Source organism: Cryptosporidium sp. chipmunk genotype I (assembly GCF_004936735.1).
Source record: "Cryptosporidium sp. chipmunk genotype I strain 37763 chromosome Unknown contig_10, whole genome shotgun sequence".
Lineage (NCBI taxonomy): Eukaryota > Apicomplexa > Conoidasida > Eucoccidiorida > Cryptosporidiidae > Cryptosporidium > Cryptosporidium sp. chipmunk genotype I.
Window position 1 is genome coordinate 25,617 of NW_027125596.1, and position 18,093 is coordinate 43,709.

The window sequence follows — 18,093 nt, forward strand, 5'->3', positions numbered from 1 at the left end:
TTCTACAAATTCCAAAATCAGAAAATATCAAAACAATGTTTAAGCGTGACGAACTATTAATATTTGCTTTACTGGCATTTAAAAACCTATTAATTTTAATATTAATTCTATTTATTTGAATTTTATGATTTCTGCACGAATTTTCCTTGTCTTCCAAAATACTCATTTTCACTATAATGCAATTTTCCTTATACCGGTGTTTACTTGCATACATGCGCAAAATGGCGCCAACTCTCTGAATGTATATACCTTAAGTGGCAATAATTGAGATATTCAGATTCTTTTTTTCTTTTAATTTTTAAAAGAGAAAAAGCGACTAAAAATCAGTAAACCTAATTGGCATCCCCACTGTTTCCTTGGGACTATATAAACTTGTGATCTGAAGATTTTCAAAATTGACTTGGAAGAAATGACAGGAAAGAGAATATTTGGGATGTGCAACCCAATTCTGGATATAGTTCTAAGTGCATCTCCAGACAGAGTAAAGAATTTGGGGCTTAATATAGGATCTACAACTCTCGGAAATGATGAAGAAGTTTTCAAGTTAATTGGAAATATAATTTCAAACAATGAAGATGCTAATTTTGTGGCAGGAGGATCTCTTTTAAATACATTTAGAGTGTGTAAGGAGTTGTCAAGCATGGACAGGAAAGATAAGAATGATTCAATTTCAGTATTTTTTTCAGGGGGGATTAGTGACGACTCTGGTGGAATTTTACTTCAAGAACTACTCACAAAAATAGGAATTGAATTTGACTTCCACATTACGAACAAGCCAAATTTAGAAACAGGAAAATGTGTAGTTTTTGTGACTGAAGCAGAGAGAACACTTCTCGCAGGATTAGGAGCTGCAAAGGAATATTCTATTACTACTTTTGAGTCGGAGAAGATTCAGCAAGCTTTAAAAACTGCAAATATATTCGCAACAAGTGGGTTCTTTATTGAAGTTTGCTTCCAAGCTATTCTTAAATCTGCTAAATATATTTGCCAATCTAGATCTAACGAATGTTCCTTTGTGTTTGGACTTTCTGCTGCTTATATTCCAGAAAAGTATATGAGTGAGATATTCCAACTTTTGCCAATGATTGACTATATCATTGGAAACCAGGAAGAATTTGTCTCCTTATATAAAAACATCAATAATACTTTCCAAACTGAAAATAATGATCAATTATTGCTTTCACAAGCTTGTATAAATCAATCAGAAAATGATGCTTTGGAAAGAATTCTTACAGAAATTCATAAATATCTTAAACCCACATGTATAATACTATGTACAAGAGCTCATTTACCTGTTATTTCATTTAACTCCAAAGATCCCAATGGCTGTATAAAGTATCATGAATGTATTCACGTTCCTAAAGAAAAGCTCATCGATGTTAATGGTTGTGGGGACGCATTTAAAGGCGGTATTATTTATGGACTTTCAAACTCCTATCCTTTAGATGCAAGCATATACATGGGACATTATGCTGCCTCCAATGTTGCTCAACATGTTGGCTGTGACTTTAATTTCTCAAACAAACCAACTCTTAGTGAAATTATACAGCTCACTTCATCAGCAAATAATTAACTTCTACTTTTATCTAATTTTAGGTTTAATCAATTATTTCCAATAATATTAACAATACTAATCTTCTTGCTATTAATTTTTACACCACGTAATACAGTTTTAATACCTGCATGTAATTTTTACTATTCATTTCAGTTTTAGCGCCAAATTTACACATTAAATACAAAAAATTGTGTTAGATGGGAGTAGGATTGTTTAATTTTTTTTTTCCTCTCGTACCAAAAAATAATCTCAAAATAGATCACATTCCCATAAGAGAAGAATAAAAATTAATTACATGAGTTTTTGATTTGTGTGTGTTTGCGATATTGGGAGGTTTTTATGGCAAATTTATTCAAAGGTTTTTTTTTTGTAGAAAATTGCCCCTAATTTTAAGCCTAAATAATTAAAGAGATAACTGAATAAGAGAACAGTAAGATATTAAGAGGATGCCGGTTATCCCAGCAGTGGATTTTGTTTCACAGTATTACCTCCCGTTCATTGAAAAAGCCCAGATTAGTAATAGAGAACATTCGAATCAAGTTTTCCCAAAAGTTTGGATATTCTCTTCAAATGATGTGGATTCTCTCTGTACTAGCAATATTCTTGTTAATCAATTCTTCAGGTATGACGAGATACAATGCATGCTAAATTGTGTTACCCACTATAACGAAATTTCTAAGATTCTACAAGAATATAAGGATTACTCAAAACAAAGAGAATTCGTGAATATATGTATATTGGTGAATTTAGGAGCTATGGTGAATATTCTACACTCCCTTAGGCTTTGGCTTGGTGAAGATTTGGAAATCTGGATTTTCGATTTTCATAGGCCTGCCATTGATGAATTAATGCTTTCAGTTGGAGGAGACTATAATAACAGCAATGTATTGATCCTTTCTGTTCAAGAATACAATTTCTTGGTAAATAGTAAAAATGGCAGAAAGAAATCACGTAAGAATAGCTCAAATCTAAGTGATGGGCAAATGAACGAGCCCTGCTCTTCAACACTTTCATCTAATAATCCTTTTGCTTCACTTTCTCAGACAATTGATGATTTAGATATGCTAATGGGAACTTCAAATGGTGAATCACAAAGTTACAATGAACAAATCGAGGATGAGACAGAAGAACTTTTTGGGGAGTACTGTGGGGATCCGAGCAGTTTTGTGGTTGTCCAAACACTAGATAATTCAATAACTTCAGAAAGAATAGATGGAAATGTATTATGGTATTCTTCAATCGGAATTAGCTGGTGTTATATTAATAGGTATATTGAACTACTGGATTACGAGATGTACTTTGACTTGCTAAACGGGATTCTTTCAAAATATACAGGTGAGATGAACAACATGAGCTCGAACAAAGTTAGTAATAGAAAATATTGGCCAAAGTACATAAAGAATGACCTTTCGATTCCTCTTTATCGCCATTGGAATCTAATGGATTCAGTATATCATAGTGAATATTTATATTCAAGAATGGGTCTATGGAAGACAGAAAACAGTAGGGATTTAATAATGAATAGAAGAGTGGCATCCGGGATTTCATTGAAGGATTTTACAACAAAATTTTACCTTCTTGAGAATGAGGTATCAAAAAAAGTTGTTCAGGATTTTCCAAAAGGGTTTTCAGGGTTCGAAAGTGGGTCAGAAACTGCATCATTATCTCTACAGATTCCAGTATTTCTTAAGTACTTGCCATCTGTAGTATTGGACTCAGAGTTACATCCTCATCTTTCATCGTTTGACATGGCTCAAATCCTTCATACTCTATTAACAAATGACTGTAGATTAGTGGATAGTGGCGAAAGCTTCATGGATGCAATAGTTTCATCAGGGGCATTAAATAGAATGGAGTTGAAAAATAATACAGGGGCAGAAAAATTACTGAATGAGGAGAAAAACAGTGAGAAAGAGAATTCTAAACTTAGCCAGATTCTTGGTAAAGACCAAAAAATACAGCTTTTATTCAGGGATTGTTTCAGAGTAGGGCTACAACTCCTAGATCTATTGGGAACTGACTTTAACCAAATTAATGTATTTCAAGACCATTCCTGGAAACAGCTAAAATGCTACATTGAAGAGGCAAAGATTCTGCTTTCACTAAAATTAAAGTATGTAAAAATGCTACTATCTTCATCTATAAATGGAGGAACTTTAATAAAGCACAACTACTTTACTCTTGCTGAGCTAAATGATATAGAAATTTCTCATCCTTTAAATCTGAGAATTATTGGCCACTCCATTATAGACATAATATCCAGAAATCGTGATCTTCAAGATAAACTTGTGATAGTCTCAAAAAACAGTACCAATAAGGTTGCCACAATAGTTGGAATTACTCCAGGCTATGATAGCAATTCTCCAAATTTGTTTGGAGCAATCTTCTCTAAAGTAATTGACATTATTTTAGAGGAAGGTCAAGGCCTTCTGGGGGAGGAACATTTCTTTGTTCAAGATGAGTTTGATTTTTCTACTCTAAGAATTCATGCTAACTTTCTTGACCAATTTACTTCAAACCTTTTCAAATATATTGAAAGTAGCAGGCATATATTGACTAATTCAATAGAATAGATATTCATCTTAGGACAATTTAGTAATATTAATATTTAAATATTAAAGAATATTTTATTTAAAAAAATAATAGTAATAAATAAATATTATAGCTTGTCCACATAATTAATTTTGTTACCGTTGTTTACTGCAACTTGCATGCATGCATTGGCATTACTAATTTAATTACGTCATTTGCAAAAGTTGGTTTCCCGCCTAATTTGTGGAGCAAATCATGCATCTGAAATTCGTTAAAATTAATAGAAATTAGAAATAAAACAAAATAAAGATAGAAAGGGCAAAATAAGGAAGTGGTTATTGGTTTGGTTTTAAAGGTTTGATAATAAAGATTCTTTCCGGTTGTTAGTTTGATAACGGAAGTTATTTTGATTTTCCAATTAATTAGTGGGTAAAGCTTGAAATTAGGCAGGAAATTAGCAATTCGACAATATTTCTAAAGACCTTTCTGCAGTATAAATTAATTAAATATCGATAAGAAGAGGTATTTTCTTAAAACTAAAAGCAAAGCTTATATAAACATAAAATAGAAGAAAATCATAAATAACTGTAAGCAATTAGTATGTAAGTTAATGTATATAATAGAATTATTGAAATGGAAAAAGAGCAATCTGAAGGTAAATCAAATCAAGTCTCAAAGAATGAGAATGAAATTGTTCAGAATGAGGTTAATCAATGTGAAGTCTGTGGAAAAAGCACAAATATTTCGAATTTCAGGGAGTATATTGGAAACCCTTTGGCATTTATTTATTTGTTCTATAACAAGCTAAGTGGAGGGAACATTGAGACCTACTTTACAAAAAATCTTAAAGAAATAGTTTTGGATGTAGATGGTATAATTACTCACATAAATTTTGTGGATATGATCTCAGATTTTGAGTCTGGAATAAATCGGGTAAAAAATTCGTTAAAAATTACAAATAAAGATGTTTGCATTGTTGGAGTTGGGGGGGATGGGAGCTTTAGTACATTGGTGAATACATTTTTGGAGAGTATTCCAGAAAACAAAAATAGACTCATTTTTTCCGCTTTGCCTTTTGGAACTGGGAATGATTGGGCAAGAAGTTTTGGATGGAGTAGCTATGGGAACATGAAGTTTATGAAAGATGACTTCTCTCCCTTAATAGATCTTGCAAGAGGAATTTTTACTTCAAATTTGATCAACTTTGACACTTGGACGGTTGAGGTTGAAATCTTTGATAGGGAGGGTTCCAGTTTTCAAAGGGTTAATCCAATTTCTCAAGAGCTTGAAAGGGTTAATAATAGTGATGATGAAACTAAAAAGTTGCTCGTATTGAAGAAGAGATGTATTAATTACTTCAGTTTTGGAGAGGAGTCTAGGGTTGGAATTACCTTCGATACTTATAGAAAAAAAAATGTTCTTTTAAACAGGGCATTATATGGTTTAGCAGGCTCCATGTTTACTGTCAATATGAATAATAAGCATCAAAGTAATATTCCTCTTTCACATAGCACAAGAAAGATTTACTTAGAAGATACCGAATCTCCAAATCAGGAAACTTATAATCAAGAATGCGCCTTATGTCCAAACGGCACAATTCATTCTTCTGAAGATCCCCAAGAGAATTCTGTTTGCCCAACTCTACTTAGCAGTGTTTCACTGGTTTTCCTAAACATTGAAACTTTTGGAGGAGGTGTCAAATTGTGGAAAAACTCTAAGAATGTGGGACCATCCATTCCAAAAACATCATCCAATCTTAATTTTGGAGAAATGGTTGGTAATCTAAGCTCTTTTTTGGCAAATCCTATTTCTTTGGACTTTGATACTTTTAAACAAGTTAAGAGCAGTGAATTAGAAGATGACCCTGAATCTAGCTCAAGATCTGAATCTGACCCAAATCATAATTTAGATTCAGAATCCGACATCAATCTTGATTCTGATAAATCTATTCTAGACCCAAGGGAATCTGATATCAAAAGTATAAGTGAAGAGCAAAACGACGAAGATACTGACTCACTTAAAGGAGATAAATTTAACAAAACTATTGAAGATAATATTTTAAAGATTGTTCCCGATTCTTGTGATAAAAAACTTGAAATTATGAGCTTTTCAGGATTGATGGATTTTAGTTCTATATTCTTACCATATATGAGCACAGCAAAAAGAGTGGGACAGTTTTCACCCTTTCAAACTAATTCATTGCCTCGTTCTGAGGATGAATTATCTTCAAAAATTGATGAATTAAAAACCCAGAATTTAATAAACAACCCCACAACTTATAAAAGTCTGGGAAGCACTCTGAAAATGGACTTCTACGATAAAGACAGTTCTGAGTGCAGTTCTAGTTTGATTGAAGTTTACTTTCAAATAGATGGAGAGTACTACTTGGCAAAACAACCAAAGCAGTGCTCCGTTAGGTATGACCAACAAATCAAAGTTCTAAGATGTATTATTCCATACAGTCCATTTAAAAATATTCATTAAATACCAAAATTACTAAAATTTTTTTATTTCAATTTGATTAACACATTACTATTGTTCATCCCATTCAAGACTTTTTAGGCATCTATCAATTAAAAACTTGGCTTTTCTTATCTTCTATAACTATCTCTCCTTACACTCTTTCATTCTTGCATACATTCTTTTCATTTCGGTACCACAATATCTCTTTCCATACTCTGCATGCATACAAGGCGGGTGACTTCCCCACAAAACTTTGACCAGTTTGGCGCCAATGCACTCACAAATTTGTATATAATAAAGTAGTAAAAATAGATTGGGAGGAAAAATTGGGAGAAGATTAAAATAGTGTGGCTAGAAATTGAAAGGAAGGAAAAAATTAAAATAGAAAGTTGATAGTGTCTATGGAAAAAATAAAGCCAAGTTTGGAACAAGGGTTTTGAAGTTATATGGGTAAATATACCAATTCCCATCAATTAGAGATACCAAGACTGAATTTTGCATGAATAATTTAAATTTGAAGTTTTCTCAAGAAAATGAAACAAGATGTTTGATATTTTTTTATGTTGTGGTCACAGTTATATTAAAGAGTTCTCAACTGACGACAAAGAAGAATTTTTACTTCAACTTGGTAAAGAAAAGGATTTCCAGAAAAATAGTCCAAGATCGTCCTTTCAAAGCTCGATTAGCGACTTGAAGAACGCAGAAATAGAAGCTTTTGAAATTGTTGAGAAGGCAAAGAAAAATAGAAAGGTGTATTTGATGCAAGCAGAGAGTGCGGCTGAAGAAATTGTTAAGCCTTATTATGAACTTGCAGACCAGGAGTTTAGGGAAATTGAGAATTCACTAAACAAAGAGCTCCACATCAAGTCCTTAGAGAATGTCTTGAAAATACAGGAAAATTCTGATATTGAAGAAATTGATCTACACGAGAGAAAAAAGGAGGCTGTTGAGTATATATATTCCAAAATTTCGGATGTAAAGCTTACTTTAGAGAATCCAAAGTATGTAAAAAGTCAGCTGGAGAAGCACAAGATCAGCAAGATTCATCACAAAAAACACCAAATTAGGAGTAGGCTTTTGTCTTGGAGGAGTAAAGACTACACAGAAAAGGAGGAGCCAAGTAAGTCAAAAAAGAAGCATAGGCAACCCAATAAAGAAAAAATGATATCCTTCTCTGTTGAAAAGAAGGATTCATCAATGTCAACCATAGAGTTAGATGAAGACTATTCGAAGATAGATAATCTATATGGGGCATCTCGAGTTGTCAATTCTTTTAATACAATACATTTGAATTAGAATTTACTCCAGTATTCAGAAAATACACCTAGAATTTAATCATTTTAAAGCTAATATTTATCTATTTTTTATTATCTAGAGAATTGTGAATTGCTCCTGAAATATAATGTAAGATTTTGGTAGAAACAATGACAAATTGTTGTGAGTAGTTGCAAAATAAGGAGAAGTTACCGGTTAAATATGAGTATATAAATGAAACAACAATCAAAAGTAGGGTAACTAGGACTGGTGACGTTAATACATAGGTAATTTCATCGAATCCCAAAACAATTATGAGCAAGTAAATCCACCAGGGAATGTTTTGTGGCTGTCTTCCTGTTGATTGTATCAACTGAGCTTTTGAGAATATACTGGTAATTTCTTGTGATGCTTTGGACTCAATTTCCTTAAGACTGCTTTCTGAGATCAAAGGTACTGAATCTAGGAATTCATCATTTCCATGGCCATTCTTCAGTGCAAGAATACCCGAGAGTTCCTCGGAATTCTCGATGATCTTATCAAACAAATTTGAGAATCTGGAAGAGAATGGAATTAGTTGGTCCTTTCTTGGGTGGAAGACCCCAGTAATTAGAAGAGAGTTGCTTTTGGCTTTAATAAAGAGTTCCTTCATGGCCTTAGCATCTTCTCCGATCCATTGTCTGGGTACTCCGTCCTGATCAAGCTCAAATTCACTCTTAAATCTGTCAACAACATTAATATGGAAATACTTAGACTGTTGTTGGAGTAATTGTATGAACTTTAATACAAGTTGTAGAGCAATTTCCTCTTCTAAGCCTGAAGGAGTGAACTCATTTATGTTAGAATTCTTAAATAGAGTAATCCATTGCTGTTCATATTTTGAAACAAGAATTCTGTGGATATTGACTAAGGAGGAGTCTGTTTGTTTCCAGAAATCGTCTAATTTGAGTTTTGGATCTGAAAGAAAATGATCACTTAGAAGAGAAGAGGTTTCTTTCAGAATATCCTTGATTAAGCTTTCAAAGAACTCCTCCACAAGCTTTTCAAAAATCTTTTTGGAATGGATCTCTAAGGTCTCACTTAGAAGCTTTCTTTGCTCCTGGGTGTTATAAGTAGCCAAGAAGACTCCTTTTCCTTGGGAGTTTAAAGAGACTTCATTCAGGATTTCAGGAACACATTTATCTTTGATAGGTGAAATAAGATGCTGTTTGGAAATCACGCTTGGGAATTCAGTCTTCCACTTTAAAGAAAGAGAGTCAAACTTGAGGAGTTCTTTATTTACCCAAGAGAACGAGTCAAAGGATGAATAGTGGCCTTTTCCATCGCTTTGTATATCATATTGTCCTTGATGATCTTCAATTCCCTTTTTATAATAATCAAGAATATTCTTATATTGCCTAAGATCTTGTCTCTCTAAAGACATCCTAGAATTTACAGCATTTTGGAATTCATGGAATATAAATACCAATAGTAAGATGGAAGTATTAGTAGACATTTCATGATCATATTTGGAAGCAACTTCAAAGTATGCTGCTAATGAATTTTCAAGTAGTAGTAAAGTGTAGTCAGAGAATTCATTAAATCCAAACTCTCGCCTCTCCATTTTCTTCTGCAGGTCCTTAATAGACTTCTTATACTCATCCAAGACGTTATCTTTTGCCTGTTCGCACCTAAATTTTGAAACAAGCTTAATTTGGGACGGGATATTTAGCTCTTGGCAGTTCACAATACACTTCCAAACTGTGTTACAATACATCTCAAGTCCTTCTAAAGGAATATGTCTACTGTAATCCTGTGGAAGAATGGAGGTATTCAGATCAGACCTGATTCCTGTCACAACCTGCTTGAATCCATCGTAATCATTAGGTAGAGATGGGATTCCATATACCTTAACTTCAAAGATATCAGAGAAGGACGCAGGGATTTGATTTCCAAGAGAATTCTGGGACTCTGCAACTTGTCTCCAAAGTAGATCCAGAATCTGAACAACCTTCCTTCCAAGCATTTCATCATTATCACTAATAGTAATGTCTCTAACAGCAAATAGCAGTGTAGTCTTTCTGATATTTCCTCTAGTTATTCCATTTTGGTCAAGCTTAAGACTAAACCACGAATTTAGGATGGTTTTTAAAAGACCAAAGTTAGAGGAGCTATAAGTTGTTAAATTCATTAAGGGTATATTTAAGATCATACAGTCAGAAACTGCTAGGGAGAATAGAGCAGCTCTATTTTCAAAAGTAGCCCTATCCTCACCTCTTTCTAAACTATCAGTACCCTCTACATCCCAAATTAAGGTTGGTGAGTTGAAATTCTCTGTTCCGCATCCAAGCCATAATCCTTTAGTAGTCTGACAGTACCCAGATGTAAGCTTATCTAGAACTTTAAACTTCGTACCAAAGAGAGTATTTAGTAGAGTGCTTTTTCCAGTGCTTTGACATCCTAAAATACTGATCACATTAAATTTCAATGTATTTTGAGTATTTGATACGCCATTGAGAACTTCTCCCACTTCTTCCTTGAAGTTACAATCATAGTCAATAATTTGTCTCATGGCTTTTTTTTTTTTTTAAAGTCAAAGACCCTTTTAATCGTAATTTTAGCTTAAAAGGTTTTTTTTTGGAAGAGATAATAATTAATTATCTAGTGTCTCCTTGTATCCACCTATACTAATTTAAATCCCCCAAAGACCTTGCAAAACCAAATAGCAATTTAGTTGTAAGAGATTTTCTGTTAATTATTTATCTTATATATTTATCACCCTCACTGTTTTGGCGCGTAAAATTGGCCCAAATTCAAAGTTAAATGATTTTTGAGCCAAAAAATGATCAGGAGATTACAACAGATAAAAGACAGGCATTGGATTTAAGAAAGAGGAAAATTTTTTGAATCTTTCTTAATTTTAGAAATCTCTGTTGATTTTTCTGTGAAATCTTTTTTTCTACCTAACTAGCATTAAAATGCATGCAGGTTTTGCCGCCAAAATTTTGAGTAAAAAGAATGACTACTAGTGCTTAACGGAGAAATACAATGAGTTTAAATTAGAGGAAAGGGTAGTTACAAATAGGTAAGTTTTCCTGGTGAGTTTCTGGCAGTGAAAATAGCTAATTGTTTAAAACTCGCTATTTTGTGGGAGATTGCACTAATTGAGGAGTTAGTCATAGGTAAAATTTATTTTATTGGTTAATTACTTAAAAAGGAGTAGCAATACATTCAACTGAATATTAAATGGAAAAAACGCATCAATTTAAAGTTGAAAGTGACTAAAAGAGTTTCTTAGATTTGATGAATTTTCTGAATTTTTACAGTTTCGAAATTTTTAGTTCCCAAATAAGAAACCAGCCGCAAATAAAGTAGAAACTATGGGTAAATAGTAATTAGTATAATTTAGTTACAACGATGGCATTGGGCAGGAAAAAGAACCATTTTGAAGGGGAAATAAGATATTTGCATTTAGTTCGTTGAATTACCACCAAATGCATACAAAATGCGAAAATCTCTAGAACTATCATAAATTTTACATTGTCCTTGAAATCTGTTTTTCACATTTGTGCAAAATGTTGCATGCAAGAATATGATGGACTTTTCTATACCTACTACTGTTCTGCTTACTAACTTACTCTATTTCTTTCTTTTTCATCCCTCTTTTATATTATCTTTCCCATAAAATTTCGGTTCATAGTTAAGGTTTTTTTTTAAAATTATTATTAGCTAATAATTAATTCAGGCACACGATTTTGGCGGTAAGTTTGTATATTTTCTAATATTTAGTGACAGAAAAATAATTAAAGAAATAAATAATACAAGATTCGAGAACTTGGAGTGACGGAATTTATTAATTTTATATAGAAAGCAAGTTAGTATCCAGGTTTTGTATCTTAGTTGACCCATATAAGAATTCGAAGAAAATGGAGTTATCACTATGTTTCGAGAACCAAATGATTATAAAGGTAAGTAATTAATAATAAAGATATTTAGAGTAGCTGACTATTTAAATAATTAGCTTCCTTCTTCAGTAATGGAGAAAATTAGGGAAAGAAGGCCGGGAGAAGTAGTCGGCTCTCTCAAGTATGATGAAGATGGAAAGGTAGGTTGCTTTTTGAGAAGAAAGTCGTTGTAATTGCTGGATTTATTTTTATCTTCTTAAAACTGCTATAATCTCTATAGAGGGAGTGGGAAATTCTAAACTCAAAATTTTCAGAAACTAAAACAGGTAATACAGAAGCTGATTCAGTAAATCAAAATGAAAAGAGTGGATATTTATTTTTGAATACACCGGATAAACAAAATAAAATTTCAATGTATCCTTCTCAAATTCACACATTAGTTAGAAAAGGAAACTTTGTAACTGAAGATATTAGACGCAGAATCCAAGAAAAAACTAAGAAGTCATCTACTATTGAGGATACTAAGAGAATTGTTGGAGCAATGTATGAATCAAACTCCCAGCCATTCTTATATTATGATATTAAGACTGACCAAATATCAGACGAGCCCAGAAATAACTCACTTAGCTCAATACCTAGGAAGAAGTCGGCCATATCAAATAGTCAGTCTTCCGGTAATATAGAAGGTAATAACTATTCTTCAGGATCTAGTTCCAATGCCAACAATTCAAATAGCAGCTCTCTAGAAAGTTTAAAGGAGAATATTTTCAAAATATTCGAAGAAAAAGGAAGCGAAGGGGTTTCGCTCAAAGAAATCGAAGACAAAACAATGAAGCCTAAACATATTCTCAAGAAAATTGTTGAAGAAATTGCAGTCCAAGCAGGTAGAGGCGGAAGAAGACATATATGGTATTTAAAGCCACAATTTATTGGTAAATAATTTGACCAAATTTTTGTACCCCCTATTGTTTTTTAAAAATTTACTTCTAAATAAAATAGTATTTTTATTTTTAGGTATTTTTTTCCTGCATGCAATTTTTTTCTTGGCATGCCATTGGCGCCACATGTGGGGAAACTGAACACTGGTATTGCAAGTTTGTGTTTTTGACAGAATGCAAAATTGCAAATTTGCCGGCACATAAAGAAATAAATTATCAGGTTTTATTAAATATTAATAAAAGGGTTAAACGCTTGCAATCTTTGGAATATTTGACCACAATTGATTTTTGCACACAATGTTCAGAAAATGGTTATTTTAATAAGAGGATAAATTGCGAAAGAATTAATTACTGCAATACATTATTCATAGTGAGAAGCTGAATGGTAATGTAAACTTCTCCGGTTTTTAGTAATGAGGAGAGCATTTGAATTTTTCCAAGCCTTCTGGAATGGTATTTTTGAGCTAATAAAGGATGATTTTGGAACAAACGAGATGGCTCACAATAATTTTAATAATTTAATAAATCTTGCAAGCAATAGAACAATACTAGAGGCGGAAATTCAAGAATTTGAAGAAGAAAAGGAAGAGGACAACGAAGAAGAGGGATCATCCAGCGAAAATGTCCTCCTTTATTCTAATTGTGATGCTTATGCAGGAGAGTTTCAAATGTCCAAAAGAAATGGTTGGGGAGTTTACTTGAAATATACAGGCCAAAAATTCGAAGGACTATGGAAAGATAACGTAAGGAATGGATTTGGAATGCAAACAATTGGAAATGCCATCAAATTTATTGGCCAATTTAGAAATAATGAGTGTGACGGACAAGGAATAATATTTCACCAAAGTGGATTAATGTATTCAAGTAATTGGACAAAAGGTGAGTTAATTAACAGGAAATTATTGTTTGAAAATTGGAAGGATGAGCTATTGGATTTATTCCAAGAAAGCTCAAATGAAGAGGGCAACGAAATGGTTACTCAAATTACTTCAAATAAAATTATGGATGATAGTAATCGAGCATTAAGGCAGAAAATAAAGAATGAACTTGAGAATCTACAAAATAAAAGTAACTTTAGACCATTTAGTTCAGAGGAAAAGTCAGAAACTACTGCTAATGCTGGGAACAAGGCCAATTTAACTGAAAATGTTATTGGAAAAGAAAGTGACACTCAAACTATAAGTTCAAAAATCAATAATTACAATGCGATAAGAACTTTATCAAATGAAATTGAAAGCAAAACATTAAGTTTTTATAATACAGATAATTCTGCAGAATGCTGTTTAAGCTGGAATATGTATCAAGTTGCATATTTTGTTAAATGCATTGGATTATCAAAGTACGTTAAGAACTTCATTTTGAATGAAATTGATGGCTGTACATTACCTTATATTGGGTCTGAAGAACTAAAAGAAATGGGAATTACAGAAGTCACTCATATAAAGTACATTCGTATGTCATTTGCTTTGCTGCTGAAACTAAGACTTAAATGTATTAGAAAGCATACTTTCACTCCACAGAAATTGATAGATGATGAATATCTCAAAGGTTTTGAGATTCCTGCAAATGAACTAAATTTGAAATGTAGGATTGGAGAAGGAGGATACGGAAAAGTGTACAAAGCAATTTGGACAACAAGAGGAATCACAGTTGCAGTAAAAGCATTCAGAAGAAGAGACAAAAATGCTTTGGCTAGGGAGTTTTACTCGGAATTATCAATCATTTCTAGGATTAGGCATCCAAATGTGACTTTATTTTTAGGGGTTGTAATGTCTCCGTTGTATTGCTTGGTCACAGAATTGGTCCCCAATGGATCATTATTTGATCTACTCCATACAAAGAATTCATACTTGACGTCTACTCAGTTATTAAAAATATCCAGGGATATTTGCTGTGGTATGGCATATTTACATGAGAATGGAGTCTTACACTGTGATTTAAAAAGCAGCAATATTCTTTTGTCGGGGAACTTTAATGTTAAGATTGGTGATTTTGGGTTATCCACTCTTATGGAGTCACCTTTAGAAATAAGAAAAATGTTGGGATGTGTCGGGACACATCACTGGATGGCTCCAGAAATCTTAAGAGGTGAGGGATTCACAAAGTCTGCTGATGTATATAGCTTTGGAATCATACTTTGGGAAATGATTACAAAGAAAATTCCTCACGAAGATCTCAATATAAACCACATTGTTGCATCTGTGGGATATGGTCACAAGAAGCTAATTATTCCAGAGAATATTCCATCGACAATAAAAAGTGTAATAAAGAAAACATGGAGCAGAAATGTTAGAAATAGACCAAATTTCAAACAATTAACAAATATATTTGATCAGCTATATCAGAGCAGTATTTTGGATGTAGAAGAAAATTTATTGGCATTTTTTGGCCAATAGGCCTTTTTATATTAATAATTATAGGATATAGAATAATTAGTAGTCAATAGTTAGCTGTTATTGTGAAAAACTTAATAATGGAATTATTTCACTCAAACTCCTTCCAAAAATCATCACTGTCTAAATCTAATTTGGTAGATAGCTTTTTTCCAGGTATTTTTTCTACTTTTGAAATCTTTCCAGTAGAAAATTGATCTCCGGTAATTAATGGTAGGCTATCCATTATTTCTTTTTTATTATTATTACCGGCACTATTATAACTTAAGTTGATGACGCCAGAAGGTTCACTCTGGTGGGAGGTAATATTCCTTGAATAACTACCCAAATTCATTGATCCAACATTAGAATTCATTCTCAAACTGCCTTCTTCAAGTATGTTAGATTTAGATGAAACGGACTTATTACCATTATTATGGTCACTTGAAACGCTAAAATCAAATAAATCGCTTTCAAAATCATTCCAATCTACATCTTTTTTCTCACTAGAATTCCCACCAATTACAAATGTTCCAATCTCCATACCGGCGTTACAATTGGATTTTGATTGCAAGTTTTGTACATGCGCATGCAGTTTACTATTAGCTGACACGTAATTGTCACGAATAGCGGGGGTTTCCCTATTTTTTGGCAAATTACTGTTTTTGTCAAGAATCAAGTTTGAGTTGGAAATATGTTTATTTTGAAGGTTAGCAGATTGTTGGTCAAAAATGTTACTGGATGACTGGGTGATATTATCATTATTATTATTATTACTATTATTAATGCCATCATCAGGCCTGGGTTGTTTTTGGAATGCCAACTTCTCTTCCTCCATTCTAATTCTATCCTGTTCCTGCTTAAGCTTGATCTGCTCCTCAATGTATGGAGTCAAAATGTTGGTCACACTTTTAATAAGAGTCAGAGATATTTCCATAATTTCGGGTTGGCCTTCGATGAAACCATTAGTAGAAACATTTGGGAGAATTTGTTGTGTAATTACACTTGGAGAGTAGAAATTTATGGTAGAAAGAAGAGCCTGAATAACAGCCTTTCTACAGATTGGGAAAGGGTCTTTAATTGTTGAGAGGTATACTTTATTTAAGATTGTTGCATGGTATTGCTCCGGCAAAACATTCATTAATTTTGCAAAACAAATGACGGTGTTGCTTCTGATTATAGCTTCGGGGTCTTTTGAGAGACCAAACATTGCGCATACTAGCTTATCAACAGCAATCTGAGATCCACAGTTTCCTCCAAAGGCATTTAATAAAGCAGCACTGTTCTTCTTCCAGCCTTCTTTTATGGAGTACATGAAATCATTAGATGCATTTGGCTTAGAGTTGGGACCTTTCAACATTTGGCTATCATCCTCAACAGAGTAGCTTTTCTCAGTATCTTCCTTAAGAAGAAGAGGAATGATCACAATCATACTTTGAAGAGTTGTTTCTCTGATCACATTGGTGGTATCTTGAAACCCAACTAAGATTGATTCAATGCAGCTCTGAAAAATCTCCTTGAGAAGAAACCTTTCATATTTTGAGATGTTCTTGAGTAAAGTGTATCTAATTGATCTATCATTTTGACAGAGAAGGAATTTTGTCACTGTATAGAATGACTTCAAAATAAATCTTGGGCATGTTTTAGCGTCTTTAAAAGGTTCCATCAAGGTTAATACTAAAGGGAATACACTGGGAGTGCATTGACTGAAGTTTATTAATAGTTTTTCAAGAATTCTTTGGGTGATAATAATGTTAGTAGAGCTATCGCCATGCACTTTTATACTAGTAAGCAAATGTGGAAGATACTGAGTACAAAAGATCTGTTTATCTTCTGAAGACTTTAACATAAAATCATTTAATTGATTCATAAGCTCCACAAAAGGCGAGTTATTATTAATTAAACTGAGACCACTTTCTATATCGATTTCTCTATTTGTATTCATACAAGTTAGTAAATCACTTAACCAGTCATAAAGCCAGTGTGGAATCAAATCATCTTCAATGGAAAGAATATCTCCGTTTACATAAGGTAACTTTAATGACTCAATAACACCTTTTCTTTGCATAATTTTCGATTGTACAACAACATTACTGTATATATCTGATGGATTCAAGTTGGAAGATACTTGATACGACCAATAAATCAGGCATCCAAGATTCCAGATATCCAAACTCTTAGGGTTTCTCGATACTCTAGCAAATTTCCATCCCATTATGTTATAAGCGGTACTTTGTTTTGAAATTTCATCCATATAATAACTACTTGTATCGCTCAGCAATATTGAGTTTTCAAATCCTCCAAGCTTCCAAGAGCCTTCAAAATTTACGTAAACTGACAAAGGACTAATATTCCCATGCAAAAGTCTTCCATCGTTGTGCAAAAACTTCAAACCCTTAATTATCTCATATAACCCAGATATACAGTCCTTTGGAAAGCCTATTTCATATTCTGATTCTCTTGAATCATCATTATATGTAACAAAAGAATGGTTGATGTTTATTGAAAGGCTATAAAGCGATACGCATGGCTCAGTTATTATATAATAAGAGTTGGGAACTTCTAAAGTGTCATATACCTTCAGAATACAAGGGTGTATTAGGCTTTTACATTTTTGAAATTGGTTTTTTGCAAGCTTTTTTGCAGTTTCTAATGAAATAAATCCAAGAACATCTTCACCAACAGAGCTTTGAGTTTTGTCAAAAACAAAAACACTACAGGTCTGTTCTGGCTTATTCTTCCTGTAGCCTCTATAATGGGTCCAAATACTATAGTCCTCCCCTTTTACTTTCTCACCTATAATATAACCAAAGTTACTTGGTAAATCATTGAATAGTTTTGAGATCAAAGAAGAAAACATCAATATTTACATCTAAAAAGAGCTCTTGCTATCTCAGTAATCTGGAAATCTTGAAGTCAATTAATTAGTTATATTTTTTCTTTTTTTTTTTTACTCACTAATTTAAATAATTACTTGGAAATATTCAATCAAAGTTGCTTTGGAAGTTAAGAAACACAAAATTGGAATTTTTGCCAATTAAAAAAGTTAATTAATTAAGTTAATCCCCAAATCAGTCATTTCCGAATTATTCTTA

The 18,093-nt window shown here is 32.8% G+C and overlaps 8 protein-coding genes across 8 annotated transcripts; 6 read left to right on the forward strand and 2 right to left on the reverse strand.

Moving 5' to 3' along the window:
* Window positions 1–409: 409 nt before the first annotated feature.
* On the forward strand, window positions 410–1,573 carry ELE39_000078 (uncharacterized protein; the record flags this gene model as incomplete). Its single annotated transcript, XM_067343422.1, has 1 exon — window positions 410–1,573. One exon carries the CDS (start codon window positions 410–412, stop codon window positions 1,571–1,573), a length of 1,164 nt encoding a protein of 387 aa, XP_067201036.1.
* A 428-nt stretch (window positions 1,574–2,001) lies between these two features.
* ELE39_000089 (CDC46 like horizontal transfer) lies at window positions 2,002–4,128 on the forward strand (the record flags this gene model as incomplete). Its single annotated transcript, XM_067343433.1, has 1 exon — window positions 2,002–4,128. One exon carries the CDS (start codon window positions 2,002–2,004, stop codon window positions 4,126–4,128), a length of 2,127 nt encoding a protein of 708 aa, XP_067201047.1.
* Window positions 4,129–4,720: 592 nt separating this feature from the next.
* Window positions 4,721–6,571, forward strand: ELE39_000100 (diacylglycerol kinase; the record flags this gene model as incomplete). Its single annotated transcript, XM_067343124.1, has 1 exon — window positions 4,721–6,571. The coding sequence occupies one exon, from the start codon at window positions 4,721–4,723 to the stop codon at window positions 6,569–6,571; it is 1,851 nt and encodes a 616-aa protein (XP_067201058.1).
* A 522-nt stretch (window positions 6,572–7,093) lies between these two features.
* On the forward strand, window positions 7,094–7,846 carry ELE39_000111 (uncharacterized protein; the record flags this gene model as incomplete). Its single annotated transcript, XM_067343135.1, has 1 exon — window positions 7,094–7,846. One exon carries the CDS (start codon window positions 7,094–7,096, stop codon window positions 7,844–7,846), a length of 753 nt encoding a protein of 250 aa, XP_067201069.1.
* Window positions 7,847–7,907: 61 nt separating this feature from the next.
* ELE39_000122 (Sey1p like P-loop GTpase of the RHD4 subfamily) lies at window positions 7,908–10,355 on the reverse strand (the record flags this gene model as incomplete). The annotated part of the gene is made up of 1 exon (XM_067343146.1): window positions 7,908–10,355. The coding sequence occupies one exon, from the start codon at window positions 10,353–10,355 to the stop codon at window positions 7,908–7,910; it is 2,448 nt and encodes an 815-aa protein (XP_067201080.1).
* A 1,745-nt stretch (window positions 10,356–12,100) lies between these two features.
* Window positions 12,101–12,628, forward strand: ELE39_000133 (transcription initiation factor IIF Rap30 like winged HTH; the record flags this gene model as incomplete). Its single annotated transcript, XM_067343157.1, has 1 exon — window positions 12,101–12,628. The coding sequence occupies one exon, from the start codon at window positions 12,101–12,103 to the stop codon at window positions 12,626–12,628; it is 528 nt and encodes a 175-aa protein (XP_067201091.1).
* A 411-nt stretch (window positions 12,629–13,039) lies between these two features.
* ELE39_000144 (kinase domain-containing) lies at window positions 13,040–15,022 on the forward strand (the record flags this gene model as incomplete). Its single annotated transcript, XM_067343168.1, has 1 exon — window positions 13,040–15,022. One exon carries the CDS (start codon window positions 13,040–13,042, stop codon window positions 15,020–15,022), a length of 1,983 nt encoding a protein of 660 aa, XP_067201102.1.
* An 88-nt stretch (window positions 15,023–15,110) lies between these two features.
* Window positions 15,111–17,858, reverse strand: ELE39_000155 (Ser Thr kinase; the record flags this gene model as incomplete). The annotated part of the gene is made up of 1 exon (XM_067343179.1): window positions 15,111–17,858. The coding sequence occupies one exon, from the start codon at window positions 17,856–17,858 to the stop codon at window positions 15,111–15,113; it is 2,748 nt and encodes a 915-aa protein (XP_067201113.1).
* Window positions 17,859–18,093: the final 235 nt, after the last annotated feature.